Source organism: Marmota flaviventris, chromosome 16 (genome assembly GCF_047511675.1).
Source record: "Marmota flaviventris isolate mMarFla1 chromosome 16, mMarFla1.hap1, whole genome shotgun sequence".
Lineage (NCBI taxonomy): Eukaryota > Metazoa > Chordata > Mammalia > Rodentia > Sciuridae > Marmota > Marmota flaviventris.
The window spans coordinates 73,309,610-73,328,737 of NC_092513.1; the positions used below are offsets into that span (position 1 = coordinate 73,309,610).

Sequence of the window (19,128 nt, forward strand, 5' to 3'; positions counted from 1 at the left end):
AAGCGTCCACCAGGCCAGTCCCATCTCACCTGCTTGTTAGCCTTGAGCACAGTGCGCAGCGTGGTGATCTGTTCCCTCTTGGTGCTGAGCAGCGACTTCAGCTTGAGGATCTCCTCCATGAGCGCCTCCTTGTCCTTGTCCACAGCAGGGCCCAGCTCCTGAGAGGCAATGCGCTGCCGGGACAGCTCTGTTGTGCGGTCCACGGCAGCCTGCAGGTGCTTGATCTGGTCGCGGATGATAGCAATCAGGTTGTAGATGTTCATGGGCTCCCGGCGGGGATCACTCAGGGGTGACGGCAGTGAAGAGCTGGGTGAGGGGCTGCTGTCCCCAGCTGCACTATCTGCTCGGCCCACCTCTGTGGCCAGCAGCCCCTTGGGCAGGAGGATGGGTGAGCGGCGCCCGCGGCCCTCGGGGCTGGTGCGGCCAGGGCTGGTGCGGCCGGCCCCGCCCTGGCCCTCGCGGTAGTAGTCCAGCATGACACGGTTGGGGGTCTCGTTGTTGCACATGCACACGTGGTGGTAGAGATTGGCCAGCTCCTCACTGAAGGTGACCAGCTCATCCTGGGCCACGCTCAGGCTGCCCTGCGTCTCGCCAGCCACATCGCTCACCTTCTTCAGCTCCTTCTCCAGCCGGGCCAGTAGCTCCCGATCCTGGCGGCTGGCCTTCTCCAGCAGGGAGACCTTCTCGGTGAGTGCCTGGCCCTCAGCCTCATAGCGGCCTTTCTCCTCTGCGTGTTGGACCTCAGCAGCTTCGTGTGTGTTACGCAATGCCTTGAGCTGCTCACGGAGCTCACCAGCCTCGGCCACGGCCACATGGTACTTGCAGGCCAGGATCTCGGGCCCATTGATGTCTACTTCATAGTAGTCACCATCCTCGTGGCTATCGCGGTCCTTCTCATTGTCCAGGGCTGTCTGCCGCTCCTTGCTGGCCTGCAGGCGCCGCAGGGCGCTCACATTCTCTGTGAGGCGGCTCACCTTCTCATGCTGCTCGGATAGGGCTCCCCGAGCTTGCTCCAGCTGCTTCTGCGTGTCCTGCAGTGTGGCCAGTAGGCCCACCTTCTCCCGCTCCATCTACAAAGGCACAACAGCAGGCGAGCCTGTGAGAGGACTTCCAGGGTGGCCCAGCAATACATCCTGGTCTGTGCCAGGATGGGCCTGGGGGTTCCCTGACCAGGCCTTCAGCAACATGCAGGGTGCAAAGTGGACAGAATTTGCAGTAGATCCTCAGAATGCTCCCATCCCCAGCAATGGTGGTCATCCCTGAGGGCTCCCTCCACCCCTGCTGAAGGAGAGTAAGCTCAGAATGCAGAGCAACAAGTTGGCAGAACAGGTTGACGGGGACTCTCGCTGCCCTAGCTCTCTGCTCTGAATGACAGGGGCTCTGCCAACTGTCCTGCCCCACTCTGTGGAAGGCACCTGATTATTTGCTGCATCAAGAGCAATCTCCCAGGAGATGAGCCCACACATGGCCCTGTTGTCACTGTGGCCTGTGGTCTTTTGGAGTGAGGGGACATGTAATACCAGCCAGCATTATGCACTTCACCGGGACACTATGTGGGTACTGAGGAACAATATGAGCAAAAGGTGTCAAACCTCACCTAATAATCAGGAGCCTCCTTCTTTGGGACTCCACTTCGTTCTACTGGAGTTTCAGTCATGCTAGTGACACCATTTAAAATCAGTGGGAGTAAGTTAACATTAGTGAGGTGCCAGGAGAGCCCAGCTGCGGTGGTGCGTGCAGATCTGCCAGCCCTGGGTGGGGGCGGAGGGGGGGGCTGCCTGCTCACCTGCACCAGCTGCTGCTTCAGCTTCTGGATCTCAGAGATGTGGAGCTCGCTGAGCAGGTCAGAGACGAGGCTGGGGGAGGGGGGTGCCAGCCCATCCTTCCTGGGTGTGGACGTCTTATTGTCCAGTGATGGCTTAGCCAGGCCACCGTGCTCAAAGCCATTGACTAGGGCCTCTGCATCATTGTTGGGCTCGGCAGCAGTGTCGTCACTGAACTTGAGGCCATCCAGGGAGACCTGCAGGTGGCTGGTGTAGAAGGAGTCATTGATGCTCATGTAGTGCGACAGCTCCTTGCGCAGACTATTCTTCTGCTCCCGCTCCGTCTTCAGTGTCTCTAGAGCCTCCTCCAGCTGCCGTTCTGAAATCTCCTTGAGCCGGATGGCGTCTTCTAGCTGGCTGTTCAGGTACTCAGTCTCCTCCTCCAGGCGCTTGATCTCATGCTTGAGGCCCTCAAACTCCACCTGAGAAAGAGCATTAATACTCCCTGTCAAGGTGACTTGGAGGCCCTGCTTAGGTCTGACGGATCAGTAGAATGTACCACAAAATGTGAGGTGACCCTCATGGTGAAGCACCATCCTGCAGAGGAGGCAGAGGCCAATGCCATTTACTCCATCAAGGGATGTAGATGCCAAGAGCATTCCAGGGCATGGGACGCACATGCACAGAAACACCCAGCCCACTAGCAGGAACCATGAGGGTGGACAACACCAACACCAGACACGGGCAGCCTGCGCTGCTATGGCCCTGAGAACACGCATCTATGCTGCCAAATTTCTACAAGGTTTCTTAAAAATATCACCAAGTGTGTTGATTAAAATTCTACAAAATTGGAGCTAAGGTTGTGGCTCAGTGGTAGAGCGCTCGCCTAGTATGTGTGAGGCACTGGATTTGAACCTCAGCACCACATATAAGTAAAATAAAAATATTGTGTCCATCTACAATTAAAAAAAAATCTACAAAATTACTTAGTTAACATTAATAGCCAACCAAGGATCTTAAGGCACATAAAATATATACTCCTATGTGTGCTATGGCTATTATTTCAAAATGAAGGAACTGAAATTTCCCTGAAGGAGAATGTCTCAGCACCAACCAAACCCTCAGAACTGCAGGCCTCAGGGAATTAGAGGGTGGGTGGAAAGCACAATCAGTCTCATTGATTTGAAAATGTATTTGCAGTGAACAGGAAAAGAGAAGACATAAAGTGATGCTTAATGTGAGGAGTCAGGACATTTGGACAATTTTTTTTTTTCCCCACTTTTGGGCAATTTTAAAAAACATGCCTTAGTCTATAATATTTTTTCAAAAACAAACAAAAAAAAAAAAACAACAATAAAATGAAGAACTGAATGAATCCATGGGTTCTGGACAGGACAGGTGGCATCGTATCCTAGGGTGTGCTCACAAGAGGTGGAGACCTGAACCTCAGTGTCCAAAACTGGTAGGCGAGGAATACTGGGGAAAGGGGTGACTTCATCAAAGACAGGGTCTCTCCCACTCGCAACTTCCTCCTCAGATGCTATGGGCTGCTTCTACAGACAGTAATGACCAAGGACCAAACGATACCTACTCGTGGACAACTGCTATTACCACATGCAGGCATGAGCTGTCACTGCAGAACAGAGGCTGTGAGCTGTCCTTGTAGTTCCTGGGGAGCATAATCTGCTCCCCACTTGCCTTTGTAAACACAGACTGTGGCATAAACACACAAGCTGCTCACCCAGGATATAAATATTGGGCTACTGATGGTAACACCTTCTGCTGAGAGGAGCTGGATGGGAGAGGGGTTCTGAGGAAAGCAGTCCTGAACAAAGTTTAGAATTTCTTGAGAAAAAGTTCTCTGCAGGGCTGTGGCTCTCGGGGAGGGGGAGGCACATTCAGGGCTTGAGTGGTCCCCAGAGCCCGGGCACCTGTGTCATCACAGAGAGGGCCCTCTTCATCCCTGCCGCAGGTGGAGGCATGGCAATATTTCAGGCATCATGTCAGCACCCGCGAGGGGACAGAGCCTAGAGGGTTCTGGTGCCACCACTCTATCCTCTGCAGCACTGCAGCCACAGGCTTTGTTTTGTGGCCCTGGAGAGTCGAGGCCCTCTTGGCTGCATCCCCTGCCTCCACTGTAGTGTGCTGGTTCTGGGCCTCAGGTACGTGGAGAGAGACAGGAGACAGAGGACAGGGGTGGGCGAGAGGGCTGAGACCCAGAGCTGATCTGTGTGCCCACCCACACCCTCAGACTCGCCTGGTTCTGTCTGAGCACAGACACTTGCTTCTGTAGGCTGATGTTCTCTTCCTCCAGTTCGGAGTAGTCCTGCAGCAGGCGGGCCTCCCGGAACTTGTATTCCTTGATGTCATCCCGCAGGCGGCTGCGCTGGATCTCCACATTCTGGTTGATCTGCCAGGGCAGTAAAAATGTGGGCATGAGTGACCTCTGTGGCCAGCCCCACCATGTTTGCCTGTAAGTGGCATAAGAGGAGCTCAGTGTAGGCAGACACACAGGCATACCACAGCACCAGGACTTAGGATCCAGTCCCTTGGGCACCAGTGTGGCCACCTGACAGGGAGAAGCAGCCCAAGGCAGTATGGTGTGTAGGGAAGAGCACATGGTCCTGAGTCAGAGTCTCTCAGCCCTTCAAAGCCGAGGAACCCCTGGCAAGTGACTCAGCCTGCTCTGAGCCTCAGCGCTCCATCTGTAAGATGGGGTCACCCCGTTGGTGGGCTAGTAAATGGTGATGCTATGGCACACGTCTGCTCAAATACTTAACCTAGAGAAACGAACACACATCCACACAGAATCCTGTACACAAATGTTCCCAGTCAAAAGGTGGAAGCAATCCAAACATCCATCAACGGGTGAATGAGTAAACAAAATGTGGTCTATCCATATAATGGAATGGTATTCAGCCAAAATAAGGAATGACGTCTTGACGCTTGCTACAACACGAATGAACCCTGAAGACATTCTACTGAGTGAAAGAAGCCAGTCACAAGAGGCCACACGTTGTATGAATCCATTATATGAAATGTCCAGAACAGGCAAATCCATAGACAGAAAGTGGATTAGTGGGTGCCAGGGGGGATGGGACTGATTGTGAATGGGGTTTCTTTTTGAAGAGATAAAATCTTCTGAAGTTGACTTTAAGGGCTGGGGGTGTAGCTCTGTGGTGTAGGGCTTCCCTAGCATGTACAAGGCCCTAGGCTCAATCCCAGCACTACACAAAAAATAAATAAATAAAGGACTACCGAAAGGCACACATGTGTAAATATTTGCTAAAACTCCTGATCGCACACTGTAAGCAGATAAGTTGCATAGGGTGTGCATAATCTCAACAAAGCCTGTTCTGGGCTCCAAGTCACCTGTGAGGAGTCAGAAAGGGAGAGGCCTGGGCAGGGCTAGGGTAAACAGGAGGCAACCCAGACTGCGGGAATTCTCAACCTGCTAATGCCCACATCACGCACCTGGAACCACATGCCTCCACCTCAGCCCTGGAGATGCTCGGGGCCAGGTGTTGGCGATGGGGGCTGCCCTGGACGCTGCAGGGTCCGCTCAACAGCTCCCTGAGCTCTGTCCACCAGAGGCAGCCCCTCCTGCACTGTAGTATCTGAAGGTGACTCCAGACACTGCCAATGTTCCCTGGGTGCAAATTCAACAACCCAGATAAGCCTCCATCCCCTCCCTGCACTCTACTCCCTTCCTGTCCCCTGCTCCTAGTGCCCGGGTGGCATCCCCAGGCTAACAATGCCCCTGCTCCAGAGCCCTTAACCAGAAGCCCTGTTCCCACCCTGGACCCAAAGCTCTGTCCTCACTGATGCTTCCCACTCACAGTTTATGTGGGATTTGCTTCTAGTCACTTTATCATGCGTTCATCTGAAGGGCTCGAGCACACCTTAGTGATGAGACTCCAAGATGCCATGCAGGCACACACAAAACAGCAGCGCTGGGTCAGTAAAATGAAACAGGACCACACAAGAGGAAGAGAAAGAAAGTAACAAGGAAGGCCACGGAAGGGGGAGTCAGGATATAAGCTCCACTGAGAAATAAATGCTTACCACTCAGAACAAAGATCATATTTAAAATTTATGACAAAGCGACACACAGCCCTCTCATGAGGTAACCCAAGGAGGCGCCAGAGCCAACACCAAGAGAAAGGGACAACACGCAGAGAGGAAGAGAAGGCCAAGTCTCACAAAACCTCAGGCAGGAGGAGAGGGCGGGTGAGGCATGTGCTGGGATGGAGGGAGAGAAAACAGCCCCAGCACAGCCACAGGAAGGGCCACAGGCCCCTCTCGACAGCCTGGAGGTGCCATGCAACCAAAGCATCAGGCTCTTCATGTTCCATGGGGGCTCAGGCCCCTCTGCCAGAAGTGTTCCCCAACCCCTGCCCTTTCTCTGCTAATGCTCATGGCAAGCAGCAGTGCTCAGACAGGTGGACATGGCTGGATGCTCAGGTGGAATGGGGGCCGAGGGAAAGGTCCTGAGTCCCATCAACTCCCCAGGTCTGTGCATCAAAACTGGTAGACCTAGGAGATCCTCCAGGTGGTGAGAGAGAAGGGCTGGAGGTGTTTTCAGGGGAGGGGCAGAAAGGTGGCGAGCTGCCAAACTGAAGACAGCAGCAGATGGCCAGGATGGAAGCCTGGTAACACTAGGGACCCCAGGCACGGGGAGTACTGCACTGCTGTGGCCCTGTCTGTGCCATCTGTGCAAGTCCTCAGCACCGTCCACCAGCCTGGCCATGGCAGAACACTCTAGAAGCTCTGCCTCTGCACCATCACTAGGCAGGGAATCCCGGGTGTCAGCCATGACAGAGCCTTCTGCTGGTCAAGAGTCTTTGGGCCCATGCAGGCCTATGGGTAGGTGGCCCTGTGGTAAGACACAAGAACAGAGAGGCATACACAAGTCACGCACTGGCCTGGCAATACCACATGGCAGTGAGGGCACCCAAACACCTGCAATTTCATTCCAGGGCAGCCATGCTTCCTTCCATCCCTGACACACCCGCGCAGGCACCAGGATTCAGCTGGTCTGCCGCCTGGCACCACCACCCAGCACACACCCAACTGCAGAGAGCTCAAGCAGGCTCTGACTGGCCACTGGAGGGTTAGCTTTCCCCAGGTAACCACCTTGTGACAGGTGAGCTGGTGTGACATCAGCACAACAGAGACGCTACAGAGGACAGGCTCTGCTCTGTGAAGAACTACACTGGTTGGGTAGGGCAGGGGCACGGACTTAGACCCAGCCAGCTGGGTTCCATCCCAGCTTTCCCTTCCTTGGGACCACCCAGCAAGAGCCAGTATGCAGGGGTGTTGGCTATCCTCCTTACTGAACCCCCAGAGTCCCCAACCCCACCCACCCAGGACACTATGTCTGCCCTGATGGCACAAGGCAGCCCGGCAGCTCACTAGGCCTTAGTGTATGCACGGGGCCTGCTCTCCCTGCCTGCATGAAGTTCTCTGGCCTCTGCTTCTCCATCTGGGAAATGAGGCCATGTCCCTCTCAATCCTGTCCAGAATATTCCTAAGATGCTCATCCACCTACCGGGGGCCCCAAACCCCCCAGAAAGCTGACAAGATGTCCACCTCAGGTCCCCCACACAGCACAGACATCAGGAGACAGAACCCCAGAGCCACTTCACACGCCTGTTTCCTCATGTGTGACAGGACACTGGTAGGGTCACCAGGATGACCAGGTCTGAAGGATCAGACACAGGTTTAAGCGTGTTTGGTATCATGAAGTTTCACATGTTCTCAGGGGGTGCTGGGTGTGGAGGAGGACAGACACCTAACCAGTAGTCACTGGGCCGGGCGGGGTCAGAGGAGCTGTCAGGGGCAAGGTAGTGGGTCAAAAAGGGCAAACTGAGGGCCAGCAAGACCAGTGGGTGGAAGACACAAGTGTGCCCTCTCCAACCCATGAAGGCACAAGCCTCGGGCAGTGAGAGAGGACAGCCGTGCCATGGCCACAAAGGAGCTTAGCAGTGGCTCAGACCAGGACACAAAAGCAGCAGGGAAACAGGAGCTGAGGAGTGGCTAGGAATGGGGGGAGTCCAGACACGGGGGGCGGGGCGGGGGGATTCCCAGCCAGGTACACGGGAGGCCAAGCCCAAGAGGACAGAGTGCCACAGGCACAAGGACCAAGGACAGAGGTGGGGACCCAAAGAAATGAGGGCAGGGGTACACAGGGAGACTCAGGATTTCCTCCTGAGCCTTGAACAGGAACAGCAGGACTCTCCCGCCCCTCCAGTCTTTGACTCACTGAACTCATTTCCGGCACAGCAGGGGTCACCCAGCCCTCTCTGCTGCCAAGGAAGGCGGTGTGGTGTGCTGGACTGTAGAGAGCCCTTGCCCATCCCTGCACTGGATTTGCAGGACAAGAGGAGCCAGAATAAAAGGGATGGCAGCAGGGGCAGATGTGGCTAGTCTCCCCCTCGGGATGGCCTCGTCTCCCACCCTTACAGAGCAGCACTTACCAGGGAAATGATGTCACCACTGTGGCTAGAATCTGAGGGCTGTCCCCCAGGTCCAGCTCCTCCCCAGGCCCCCAGAGCTCACTGGCCCCAGGGCCAGTGTCCCCAAATTCCTGGATGCTGGGCTGCAAGCTGCCTATGGGGCCCTGGCTGCTGCACACCCTGGTACCCCATGATCTGCTGACCTCTTGGTCTTACAGCTACAGCAGGCCCAGGGTGGGGCTCTCACAGCTAAAATAGGCCCAAAAGTCCTTGAAAGATATGGGGTCAAAGAAGACGGGTGTCCCTGAGGGGCTTTAGAAACTACATGGGTACACAGGTGGGAAACTGAGGCTGACCCTGAAGACAAGGCTCTGTCCAGGTCTTGAGGCCCAGTGAAGAGCACAGCTAGTATCCACCCATCTCCATGGGAACCTGGAGGCTAAAAGCTCAGGCCACAATCAGGACTGCAGCTCATGTGGGAATTTCTGTGACTGCTGCTGTTCCTGGTGACAGAGTCCCTGGCCTAACCCGGGACGCCCAGGTCTGTCCACACCCTCACCTTGATCATAGGGACTCACCACTGCCAGGCGTCTCCCAGGCTCTCAGACCCATCTTTATCCCTATGGCCACCAGACCACAAATAGGACCATGGCTCCTCCAGGGTCCTGACTAAGGCCTGCAGCTCTCTCCTGTGACACCGTCCTCCTCTGGTGCAGGCCTACCTTCCAGGAATGGTCTCGCCCTGAAGAAATAAAACTTTCCCCAGGTAAGGGAGTGTCCAGTGAGGGGAGCACACTGTGGACACCAGACTTGGGCCCCACAAAGGGCTGATCACTTCTCTGGTCTGGGCCTCCTCAGGGCACCTGCCTCACCAGCAAGTTGGGCACAAGCCAGATGATGAAGTGCTCAGGCCTTCACCTCTGAGCGGTGGGGAACACGACCAGGGGAGAGGGGGAACCTGGAAGAAGTCACAAAAGCCAGCACAGCACCAAGGCACACCTGCCATGCAGTGCCACTATCACGGGTGACAGACAGTACCCCCCAACCAGCAAACCTCCTTCAGCTCCTGGGCCACTGACGTGAGGCGCTCGTTCTCTGACTGCGTGTTGGTGAGGACGTTGCGCAGCTGCTTCAGCTCCGTCTGCAGCTCCAGCACCTTCCGCACATAGTACTGCTCCTTGGAGGCCGACTCCTGGAGCAGGCTCTCTTCGCGGCTCTCGCCATCTGCAGCCACCTTCTTGTGGTTTGTGTGCGCCTGTCCGAATGCCTGTATCAGCAGACAAGACACTCATGACACTGCTGTCCCAGGACCACAGAACCAAGGAGACGATCTCACTGCAGGAGAGCAGGCTAGGGGTGAGGGCCTCAGTGTGGGCGGTGCTGTGTGCTGGTGTGCGAGCCTGCCTCACCATAATGAACCCCAACAGGTCTGAGGAGCAGTGTGGACAGTAACAGGGTTCTGGGTTCAGGACATCATGTAGACACGTGTGGCAGGTCTCCCTCTAAGTGGGACCAAGTGCCAGGCCTCATCCTTCGGGCTGACACGGAACCTCCTGAGATCCATCAGGAGTCAGACACCATAAGCCTGGCTGATCCACTGGGGAACAACCCCAAGGCTATCCACACAACCTTGACTTCCTCCCCACTCCAAATGGGGAAACCAAGGCTCAGGGAAGTGCACTGCCCTCCCCCCGACAAGAGGTAAGGAATCTTCCCACCCAGCCACTTAATGCTGACCCATCCCCCTTCACTTGTTCTGAAAGAAACCTGAGCAGTCAGAGCCCCAGAAACCAAGGATGGCAATGGGGTAAAAAACAGCCAGAGAGCCCAGCACAGTGTGTGCAGACCCAGAGGTGAAGACACCATTGCGTCCCAGACAGAGAAGCCCTGGGGCTCAGAGAGAAACCCCTAAGTAAGAGTAATCAACAATGGGCTGGCCTAACCCGGGACACCCAAGTCTGTCCACACTCTGAGGTCAGCAGCTGTGCCATGCCCACACCCGTCCTAAGGACCCTGGCCAGCCTAGTCTCCTGTTCTGTGCCCCTGTGAGGGGCCAGGCGCTCAGCAGGTGTCCTCCCTGCTCCCTCCTCTGTTTACAAGACACCAGGCCCACAGCACGAAACAAAATCAAGAGAAGGGCTACTAAAGAGCAAGAAAATGGATGATTTTTTTTTTTTTTTTGGTCTTAAAGAACACTTTCTTCCTTTACTACTTATCGTTAAGTCTAGGAATTCAGCCCAAGAAAGCAACTGGGAGAATGTACAAAACTGTGTTACACAAGGATGATACCAAACAGGTGACTTCTAACGTCCATTAATCGAAACAGAGGGCAACCCACTTCCCTCCCGACAGGGACTAGCGAAAAGGTCTGGTCTGAGCATCAGGTTCCATGGGGCCCAGAGTGGAGCCAAGAGGAGAGGGAAGACAGGCCCACCTCAGGTCATCACAAGGACAGAAGACCCTGCCTGCAAGCACACCCGGGAGCAGCCACGTGCTGTATGTCCCATGTTGCGGGGAGCACTGGAATGGACCAAGAGACACTACAGCCCAGTAGGACAACCAGAGATGGCTCTGGGACTGCATGGGGAGGCCTGGGGCTCACACTGTGACACTCTTACAGCAGATCTATGGATGTTCATGTCATCTATTCTCAAGGGGACAGGGGCATGATCACCTGCCCTCAGCCCAGCAATGCTCTGTGCTTCAACGCAAAGCAGCTCGTCTTTGTGATTCCTGTTCCGCACTCTCATGCCGGTCCCGGGAAGGGCCCAAGTAACAAAATGCTACTTTTGCACAGCACCTGACCCAAGCTGGCTGCCCAGTGCAGGACACGGGAAGGGAAGCTAGACATGGAACTGGCCCCAACCCAGGGCTTCTGGCCTGAGTGACAGTTCCCACCCCAAGTCCCTCATTAGATAAGGGGTGGCTGTAGGCCACAGGCCAGCACAGGGCAGTGCCAGGCCAGCAGGGTCTGACTTGCACGGACTGGACGCCAGCACCTGCACAACTCGGGACACACCCACAAACTTGAAACTGGAGCTGCAGACATCTCAGAGGCTTTCTTGGGGTGCAATGGATACACGCTGTGACACACCAGTCAAGTCCAGGCCTGCCGACCTGGACCTTGAATCTCCTCTTCCATCCAAGCTCCCAGCCTGGAGCCTTCGGGTGCCCCAGATGGCTTTGCATACATAAGTAACAGAGCCTCTAGTTCAGAGAAGATGGCCACAGGGAACAAATCTACTTCCTATGTGAAAAATTTTTTTAAAAAACTGAACAGTGATGGAAATAATATGAATGAATAATAAGTAGTGGTTTTATCAGGTCATTGGCACCAGGTAATGAGTGACAAGATGAGAGAAGCTACACAATGGTCCTCACCCCACAGGAGAAACTTCCGGGTCAAGGTACAGAAAAGTCGCCTGGGGTGGGGGGAGGAGTGGTGGCCTGTGGAGGGGGAGGGGGAGCTGGAAGACAGGAGGCAGGGCAGAGGAGGCAGACCTGTGCACAGAGGAGTCTTCAACAAGGATGGAGGGATGGTCAGCACAGGCTGAGGAAGCCAGGCGAAAGGACACACAGGGGCCAGAGGGAACAATCCCCACCACTCACAAAGTCTAAAAACAAGAGCCAGTTCCCACCAGAACTGGCCAGAGGGAGCCCTCCAAGGACTGGCAAAAATCAGCCAGAATTAAACGCTGCTCTGGCATGGCACAGCAAAGGATAAAGACAAACCCCGGGCCGGCTCACGTATCTATAGTCCCAGCAACTCAGGAGGCTGAGGCGGGAGGATTGCCAAGTTCAAGGCCAGCCTGGCAACTTATCAAGACCCTGTCTTGAAATAGAAAATAAAAAGGGCTAGGGCTATAGCTCAGTGGTACAGAGACCCTGGGTTCAAGTCCCAGTAATGTCAATAATAATAATAACAATAATTAAATTAAATAATAAATAAAGACAAACCCTGAAAGAATCAACGTTTCCTAGCCATTACATCATAGAACAAAGCTGAAGAACCAGGTGAGATCCACAGCAAACCAAGCTAAGGAAGAAACATCAATGAATAGCGCTGAGTGCTAATGTGGCCATGGAAGGAGTAGCTGGGCCGAGAAGTAGGGTACCAGAACCGAGTCCCCCAAGTCAAGAGCTGGGGAAGGTACATCATACTAAGCAGGGACAGAAGATTCAACAGAATCAAACAGACCTTCTGAGGAGAAAAATAGGTATTAACAGCGGACCCACTGTGCAGAAGAAGATTAACTCTGAACCCTACCCAAAACTACCCTAGGAAACTACCCAAAATTAAACCAAACAAAACTGAGTACCAGTCAAGGGTGGGACAACTTCAAGGGGCCTACGGCATGGGTAACTGGAGAAACACAGGAGAAGAAAAGGGGACAAGAGAGAAAATATTTGAAGACAAAAATGACTCCCCCCCCAAAAAATAGCTTATAAATTTTCCAAAATTTGATGAAAATTATAAACCCATAAATATCAGCAGCTTGTCAACCCCAAGCACAACATGAAGACAATTATACTGAGGTTTGACATAAAATTGTCCAAAGCCAGTGACAACAAAAATACTAAAATCAGGCAGAGAATACATGCCTTACAAAGGAAAAAAGAAAGGATGATGGCAGATTTCTATGACAAGCCAGAGACAACGGAGCAACATCCTGAAAAGCACAGCAACTGCTAACCAGACCATCACCCCCAGAAGACATTGCTCACTAACAAGGTGAGATGAAGATTTCAGACACACAAAAGCCAAAAGAATTTACCAACAACAGACCTGCTTTACAAGGCATTGAAGTAAAATCCCTCACGTGGAAGAAAAATGGTACCAGACAGAAATCTAAACCTACAAGGAAGAATGAAACACACCAGAAATGGCTAACTATGTTGGTCAAAGTAAAAGACTTGTTCTCATTATTTAAGTCTCTTTAAGAGAAAATTAAATTGAGATTCAATGCAATGCCTATCAAAACTCCAAAGCCATTTTTTTAAGAAGTGGAAAAGCTAAATTTAAAATTCACATGGAATTAGAAAGGTCCTGGAATAGCTAAAAGAATGCTGAAAAAGTAACAAAGAGGGAGGGCTCATAATTTCTAATATTAAAACATAAAATGAAGCTATAGTGTTTAAAACAGTGTAGTAATGGAATCGCAATAGACAGAGACCACTGGAACAGACAGCATCCAAAAATAAACCCTAAACATATGCTCAGTTGATTTTTGACAAGAGTACAAAAATAATTCAATGATAGAAAAATAGTTTTTTAACAAATGATGCTGGGACATGTGAAATATCTACATTAATAAAAGATTTCTATAAAATCCCCAAATATTTAGCAACTAAATAACACACTTCTAAGTAACCCATGTGTCAAATGATAGTATTGGGGCAGGGGACTGGGAATTGAACTCAAGGGCACTGGACCATGGAGCCACATCCCCAGCTCTGTTTTGTATTTTATTTAGAGGCATGGTCTCACTGAGTTGCTTAGCGCCTCAGTTTTGCTGAGGCTGCCTTTTAACTTACAATCCTCCTGCCTCAACCTCCCAAGCCATGTGCCGCAGCACTGGCCCAAATGAAAGTATTTTTAACTAAATACAAATGAAATGTAAATAAGAATTTAGGCATGTCAATAAGCAAGTACTTAGGATATTTATAAGACTAAATGCCTACTATAGGAAAAAAGACAGGCTGGGGTCGTGGCTCAGGTAGAGCACTCACCTTGCACATGCGAGTCCCTGGGTTCGATCCTCAACACCACATTAAAAAAAATCAATAAATAAAATAAAGGTACAAAAAATTAAAAAGAAAAAAAAGACAAGTCCAATGACTTCAGTTTCCATCTTTAAAAAACTAGCCCAGGAACCACAGGCGCAGGCTGGCATCTGATGAGTTCTGTGAGGAAAGGTCAGCTGGCCCAGTCAGAACTGTCCTCTGCAGCTGGTGCTTGTGCATTCACTTCTTCCCTCAGTTGCTCAAAAAACATATGGCAGCATCAGTGGAATACTAGGACACAACTTTGCCTAAACTCCAGGACCTCTCCTAATCTAGTGTGGGACTACAACTTGTAGGGCCACTTAGGAAATCAGTATCTACTAAAGCTAAACACGCACCTGTTCTCTGATCCAGCATTACCACTCCTAGGCATGTACTAGAGAGGAACCCTGAAAAAACACATTTATAGGAACATTATTTACAAAAGGCCGTACCAGGGGCTGGGGTTGTGGCTCAGCGGTAGAGTGCTTACCTCACACGCGTGAGGCACTGGGTTAAAATCCTCAGTACCACATAAAAATAAATAAATAAAATTAAGATATTGTGTCCATCTACAATTAAAGTAATATTTTTTTTAAAAAGCCTATACCAGCAAGTTTCCAAGTAAACAGAAAAAGGATCAATGAATTGTGATGTATTCATGCAATAGAATACTATGCAGAAATGAAAAATGGATATTGCCACAGACAACAGAGATGTATTTCCTATGATATAAAGTGAAAGATACCAGAAAACTACAGTATAAGCTGCATATATTTTACATACAGATCTGTATAAAGTTTCTATATAAAGTTTCAATAGGTAAAGCTTACTTAGGTTGTTAGAAGTGACCCTTTGGGACAGGGAGGGACAGTGCCTGGAGGACACTTGAGAGATTTAAGGTCTTAATACTTTTTTTTTTAAAAGAGAGAAAGAGAGAGAGAGAGAGAGAGAGAGAGAGTTTTTAATATTTATTTATTTTTTTTTTTTTTTTAGCTTTCGGTGGACACAACATCTTTGTTTGTATGTGGTGCTGAGGATCGAACCCGGGCCGCACGCATGCCAGGCGAGCGCGCTACCGCTTGAGCCACATCCCCAGCCCCTTAAGGTCTTAATTCTTGATCTGGGGCTTGTTGGGTGAAAACACATTTCTGGGAGCACTGAACAGTTCAGTCACTCATAGGGGCAGCCCTGTTCTCTTGCTTGGCGGCTCAGGTCTTCACTGGGCAACAGTTTAGCACAGTCCAAGGTTTTGGTGTTGGGTAGAAGAAAACAGCCTGAACCAATCAGTCTGCCCCTAAGGCCACTGGTGGGAAACCTGCCCCACCCCAACAGCTGGACATAAAAGCTACCAGGAAAAGCATTCCCTCGACCACTTAAGTGACAAAATCTCACCACTACAGGCCCAGGACCCTGACACTTCAAGAATTTTGCAGTTGGCAGAAATTGCCAGAGCTTCTCATCCAAAAGTTGCCTTTCCAGAGACAGGTGACAGCTTCACCCAGGATTTCAGAGCCGACTTGAGGTTTCAGAATGCAGCCGCAGGTATGCTTCAGGAGGCTAGTGAAGCGGACCTGGTGGGTTTATCTAAAGACACCAATCTGTGTGCCACCCACACTCACAGCCACTATCATGCCCAAAGACACCCAACTGGTTCGCTGGATACGGGGAGAGAGTTTAAGGGAAAGCAGTTTTTATGGAGTTGTATAGTACACTCTATAAAATACTTTGATTTATACTTCCCCCCCTCCACCTTTTTGGTAAGAAACTGCTAATAATATATTGCGTTTGCACTTCAGTCATTCCATCTTCCACTCAGGATGAAAGCTAAAAGTGACTGCTCACAGACCTCAGGAGTGACAAGTTGCTAATATGCAGAAAGGATGGTTGATGTTCTTGCTTCTCAGGATGCGTGTTTCTATGTTTTAATGAGTTGTCGGGTAGCTATTAAGGTACTAGAACTGATAAATAAGTATACAGAGTCCTTTTGCAATAAACCTGGTTAAGACTTGATACAAGTGTTTAACAAGTGGGGCTGTTGAGTTTGACCTTACATCCCTGTGACAGAATGTGGGCTTTTCCAAGAGTGAAGATACAAGTCTTAGCCATAGTATAACTAAGAGTTTAAAAAAAAAAAGATACCTGGCTGCCATAGAATATACTATGTACATCTTAATAGCTATTTTATATATTATAGTGTGAACATTTTTAAGTTAAATGTTTTATATTCACACAAAATAACAAATAAAATCCCCTTCTGATTTATGCTCTGTATACTTTTTCTCAATAAAAAGTTAAAAAACTAAAAGCCAGAAAACAAACAAATGAAACCCAAAGAAAAGAGCCAGATGCAGTGGCACACACCTGTAATCACAGAGACCTGGGAAGCTAAGGCAGGAGGACCACAAGTTCAAGGGCAATTTAGCAAGACCCTGTTTCAAAAAGAAAAAGGGCTGGGAACAAAGCTCAGTGGTAGAGGCGTGAAGTCCTGGGTTCAATCCTAAGGGGCCAGGTGGAAGCTCAAAGCTCTTGCCCTCCTGGACCACCGGGGCGCACTCATCTGGGCTGTGAGGAGGCAGCACCTTGGTGATGGCTCCCAGGGGCTCTATGGAGGGTGCAGCTCTTGACCAGAGCTGCTGGTACACACCCTGCCCACTGTGCTGAAGCAAGATCCAACAGGGCTGGAAGAGTCCAGGCATGAGGTCACAGCCAGCCAGGCGCCTTCAGGAAGGAGCCTGCCCACGTTTGCTCCTGGCCAACATGCAGGCCCCCTCCCCACCCCCTGGGATGCTGGTCTTTAGTCAGCCACACCCAGATGGACGTGATGCAATCATCTGTGCCTACAGGGAGCCAGGCCAGCCATGGCTAGGGAGGCTGGATCCTCCCTTGGGACACGGCCACAGGACACGCACTGGGCCTGATGGTCTCGGAGTAGAGGAGGTGCAGGGACAGGAGATGGAAGGCAAGCTCCAAGGCAGGAAAATAAATCACAGGGGATCTGGGGGCAGGACTTGAAGATCAACATGGTGAAAGAGGTGGATGAGGGAACATCATAAGCAACCACATGGGAAAAGTACCAGGAGTCCTTCTGAAGGCAGTGGAAGGCAGTAGGGAGCCTCGAGGGCTTGAAGGTGGAAGAAAGGGCTTGGGCAGGAAGGAAAGCTACACCAGACCCCAAGGAGGCCAAAGGGGAGAGTCAGGACAGTGGGGAGCAACAAGGGAACAGCAGCACCTGACCTCTGCAAACGCTGTGTTTCTGTGGCCTTCCTGCTTCACCTGTGGGGCCAGCCTGTGGGTCCCCAGCACACAAGGCCTGGAGTCTCACTCAAGCTCTGAGTCCCACTGCAAGAGCTCCCAGCGGGTCCAGTAGGGGCCATCCAGGCCGGGGCTATCCCCTCCTTGCTCACCCTAAGGGCTGTCTGAATCACACAAGTACAGGACAGATGACCTCATCTCTCAATGACAGCAGTGTCTGTGAAACCTATGGAAACCACTGCGTGATGACAGCGGCTGCTGCACACCAAGCATAGCCTGTGAGCTAGGCTATGGTCCACGGGCACCAAGAACATGTGCCCACCTTGCATACAGAGAAACTGAGGCACAACAGAGCTCAGGGCCTCGCCAAGGATATCTGGTCTGGCCACAGTACAGAATGACACAGTGCCACAGTAGGGGCCTGACAGAACAGGGCCTTAGGGTCACATGCATGAGGTGAACCCAGCATCCCCACGCCCAGTCCTGGGCAGGCGGCACGGTCAGCATCCCTGCCACCTCAGCTGGTCCATCACTGAAATAAGCTGCAGCGTAGAGATGAGTGGCCACGATGGGCACCAGTTACAGTGTGCCTCAACTTCCCATCTGTAACCTAGATAATAATACCTCCAACCAGTGATCGTTGTGAGGATTTAGTCAGTTAACAACTCACTTAGAGAGCCTGTGTGGCCTCCACACCAGTAGCCCCACCAGCCCCACCTGGCCCCCAACAACAGGAGGCTTGAAATACAAGTTCAGGGAGTCACACACTCCCTGCTCTCCTCTGCCTTCCATTTGCCCCAGAAGGAGTCAACTCCCCAACAGTCAGCACATGTCTGACTCAGGATGTGGCCAAGGTTCTCATCACTGGACCCCAGTGTCAACATGCTGAGAACCCCCCTCCCCAAATGACCCCAGGTCAGGGGCAGCAAATGAGAGCCTGGATGGCTCCAGAATGAGCTGCCTGATGGCCAGGCCCCAGCCCACACCAGATGCTCTGGTTCCCACTGTCCTGAACAGAGGCTGAGAGCCAGAAACAGAAGCAGGACAACAGAAATGGTCAAGGGCTGGTAAGTGCTTCCTGCAGTTTAAAAGCAGGACCTTACTGGTTTCAAGACTCTAACACCAAGATGCCTCCTTCAGTTTTATTTAGGGGACATCATTGACCATCTAATAGCTGTGTTTCCATAGAACAGGTGGCAGCAGTTCTCACCCTCTCATGATTTTGGCATCTGCAATGCTCCAATTGTCTCCTGCGTGCACCTCTACCAACCTGGAACAATTCATTTGCATGCTACTTTCTATGGTCCGTTACATAAAATCTGTAAGCATATGCTGGAAGGGCGGTATCCCGTACTTAACCTGAGCCTGGTGCAGAGGAAATGAAGGCCGCTGATCAGAGTCTGGGGGATAGGGAGGTGCCCCAGATGGAGGAAACAGTATAGGCAAAGCACAGAGGTAGATCAAGGTGGAGCAAGGAGAGCTGGGTTGCTGGGTTCACATCAGGGCCTCTCAACCTCCAGACAGGGATCCCCTCCCCTCCTCCTTGGCCACACCAGGCAGACCCCAGCCTGACAACCTGCTGTGCAGGAAGTATCCTTCCCTGAGCATGTCCCAGTTGCCTGCAGTCACATCATTTGGGCTCCTGTCCTGGCTCTGCCACTCACCGTGTGAGCACCCCTTGCTGTGCCCCTCTATAAAGCAGGCTACAAGGCTGTTGGGCATAAGGAAGGCCAGCAGTGTCCCAAGGAAGCATGGGCACTGGCTCCACACTTTGTTACAGTCCACTTGTGAAGACTAACAGGACTTGAAGAGCAGTTCCCAAGTCAGTGCCTGCCCCTCTCCACTTGCCACATGGTTGGCCTGTCCCTGCTAGTCCCCTCAAGGCCACA

At 51.8% G+C, this 19,128-nt stretch overlaps 1 protein-coding gene across 3 annotated transcripts in view; it reads right to left on the minus strand.

The window, feature by feature from the left end:
- Bicd2 (BICD cargo adaptor 2) overlaps positions 1 to 19,128 on the minus strand; it is a 57,906-nt gene that overhangs the window by 17,030 nt on the left and 21,748 nt on the right. For all 3 annotated transcript variants that reach the window (XM_027950969.2, XM_027950970.2, XM_027950968.2), the window contains exons 2-5: positions 9,276 to 9,488; positions 4,021 to 4,173; positions 1,787 to 2,245; positions 30 to 1,070 (exon numbers count right to left, since the gene is read on the minus strand). In XM_027950969.2, the coding sequence (XP_027806770.1) occupies positions 30 to 1,070; positions 1,787 to 2,245; positions 4,021 to 4,173; positions 9,276 to 9,488 (1,866 nt within the window). The remainder of the gene's footprint in view (positions 1 to 29; positions 1,071 to 1,786; positions 2,246 to 4,020; positions 4,174 to 9,275; positions 9,489 to 19,128) is intronic.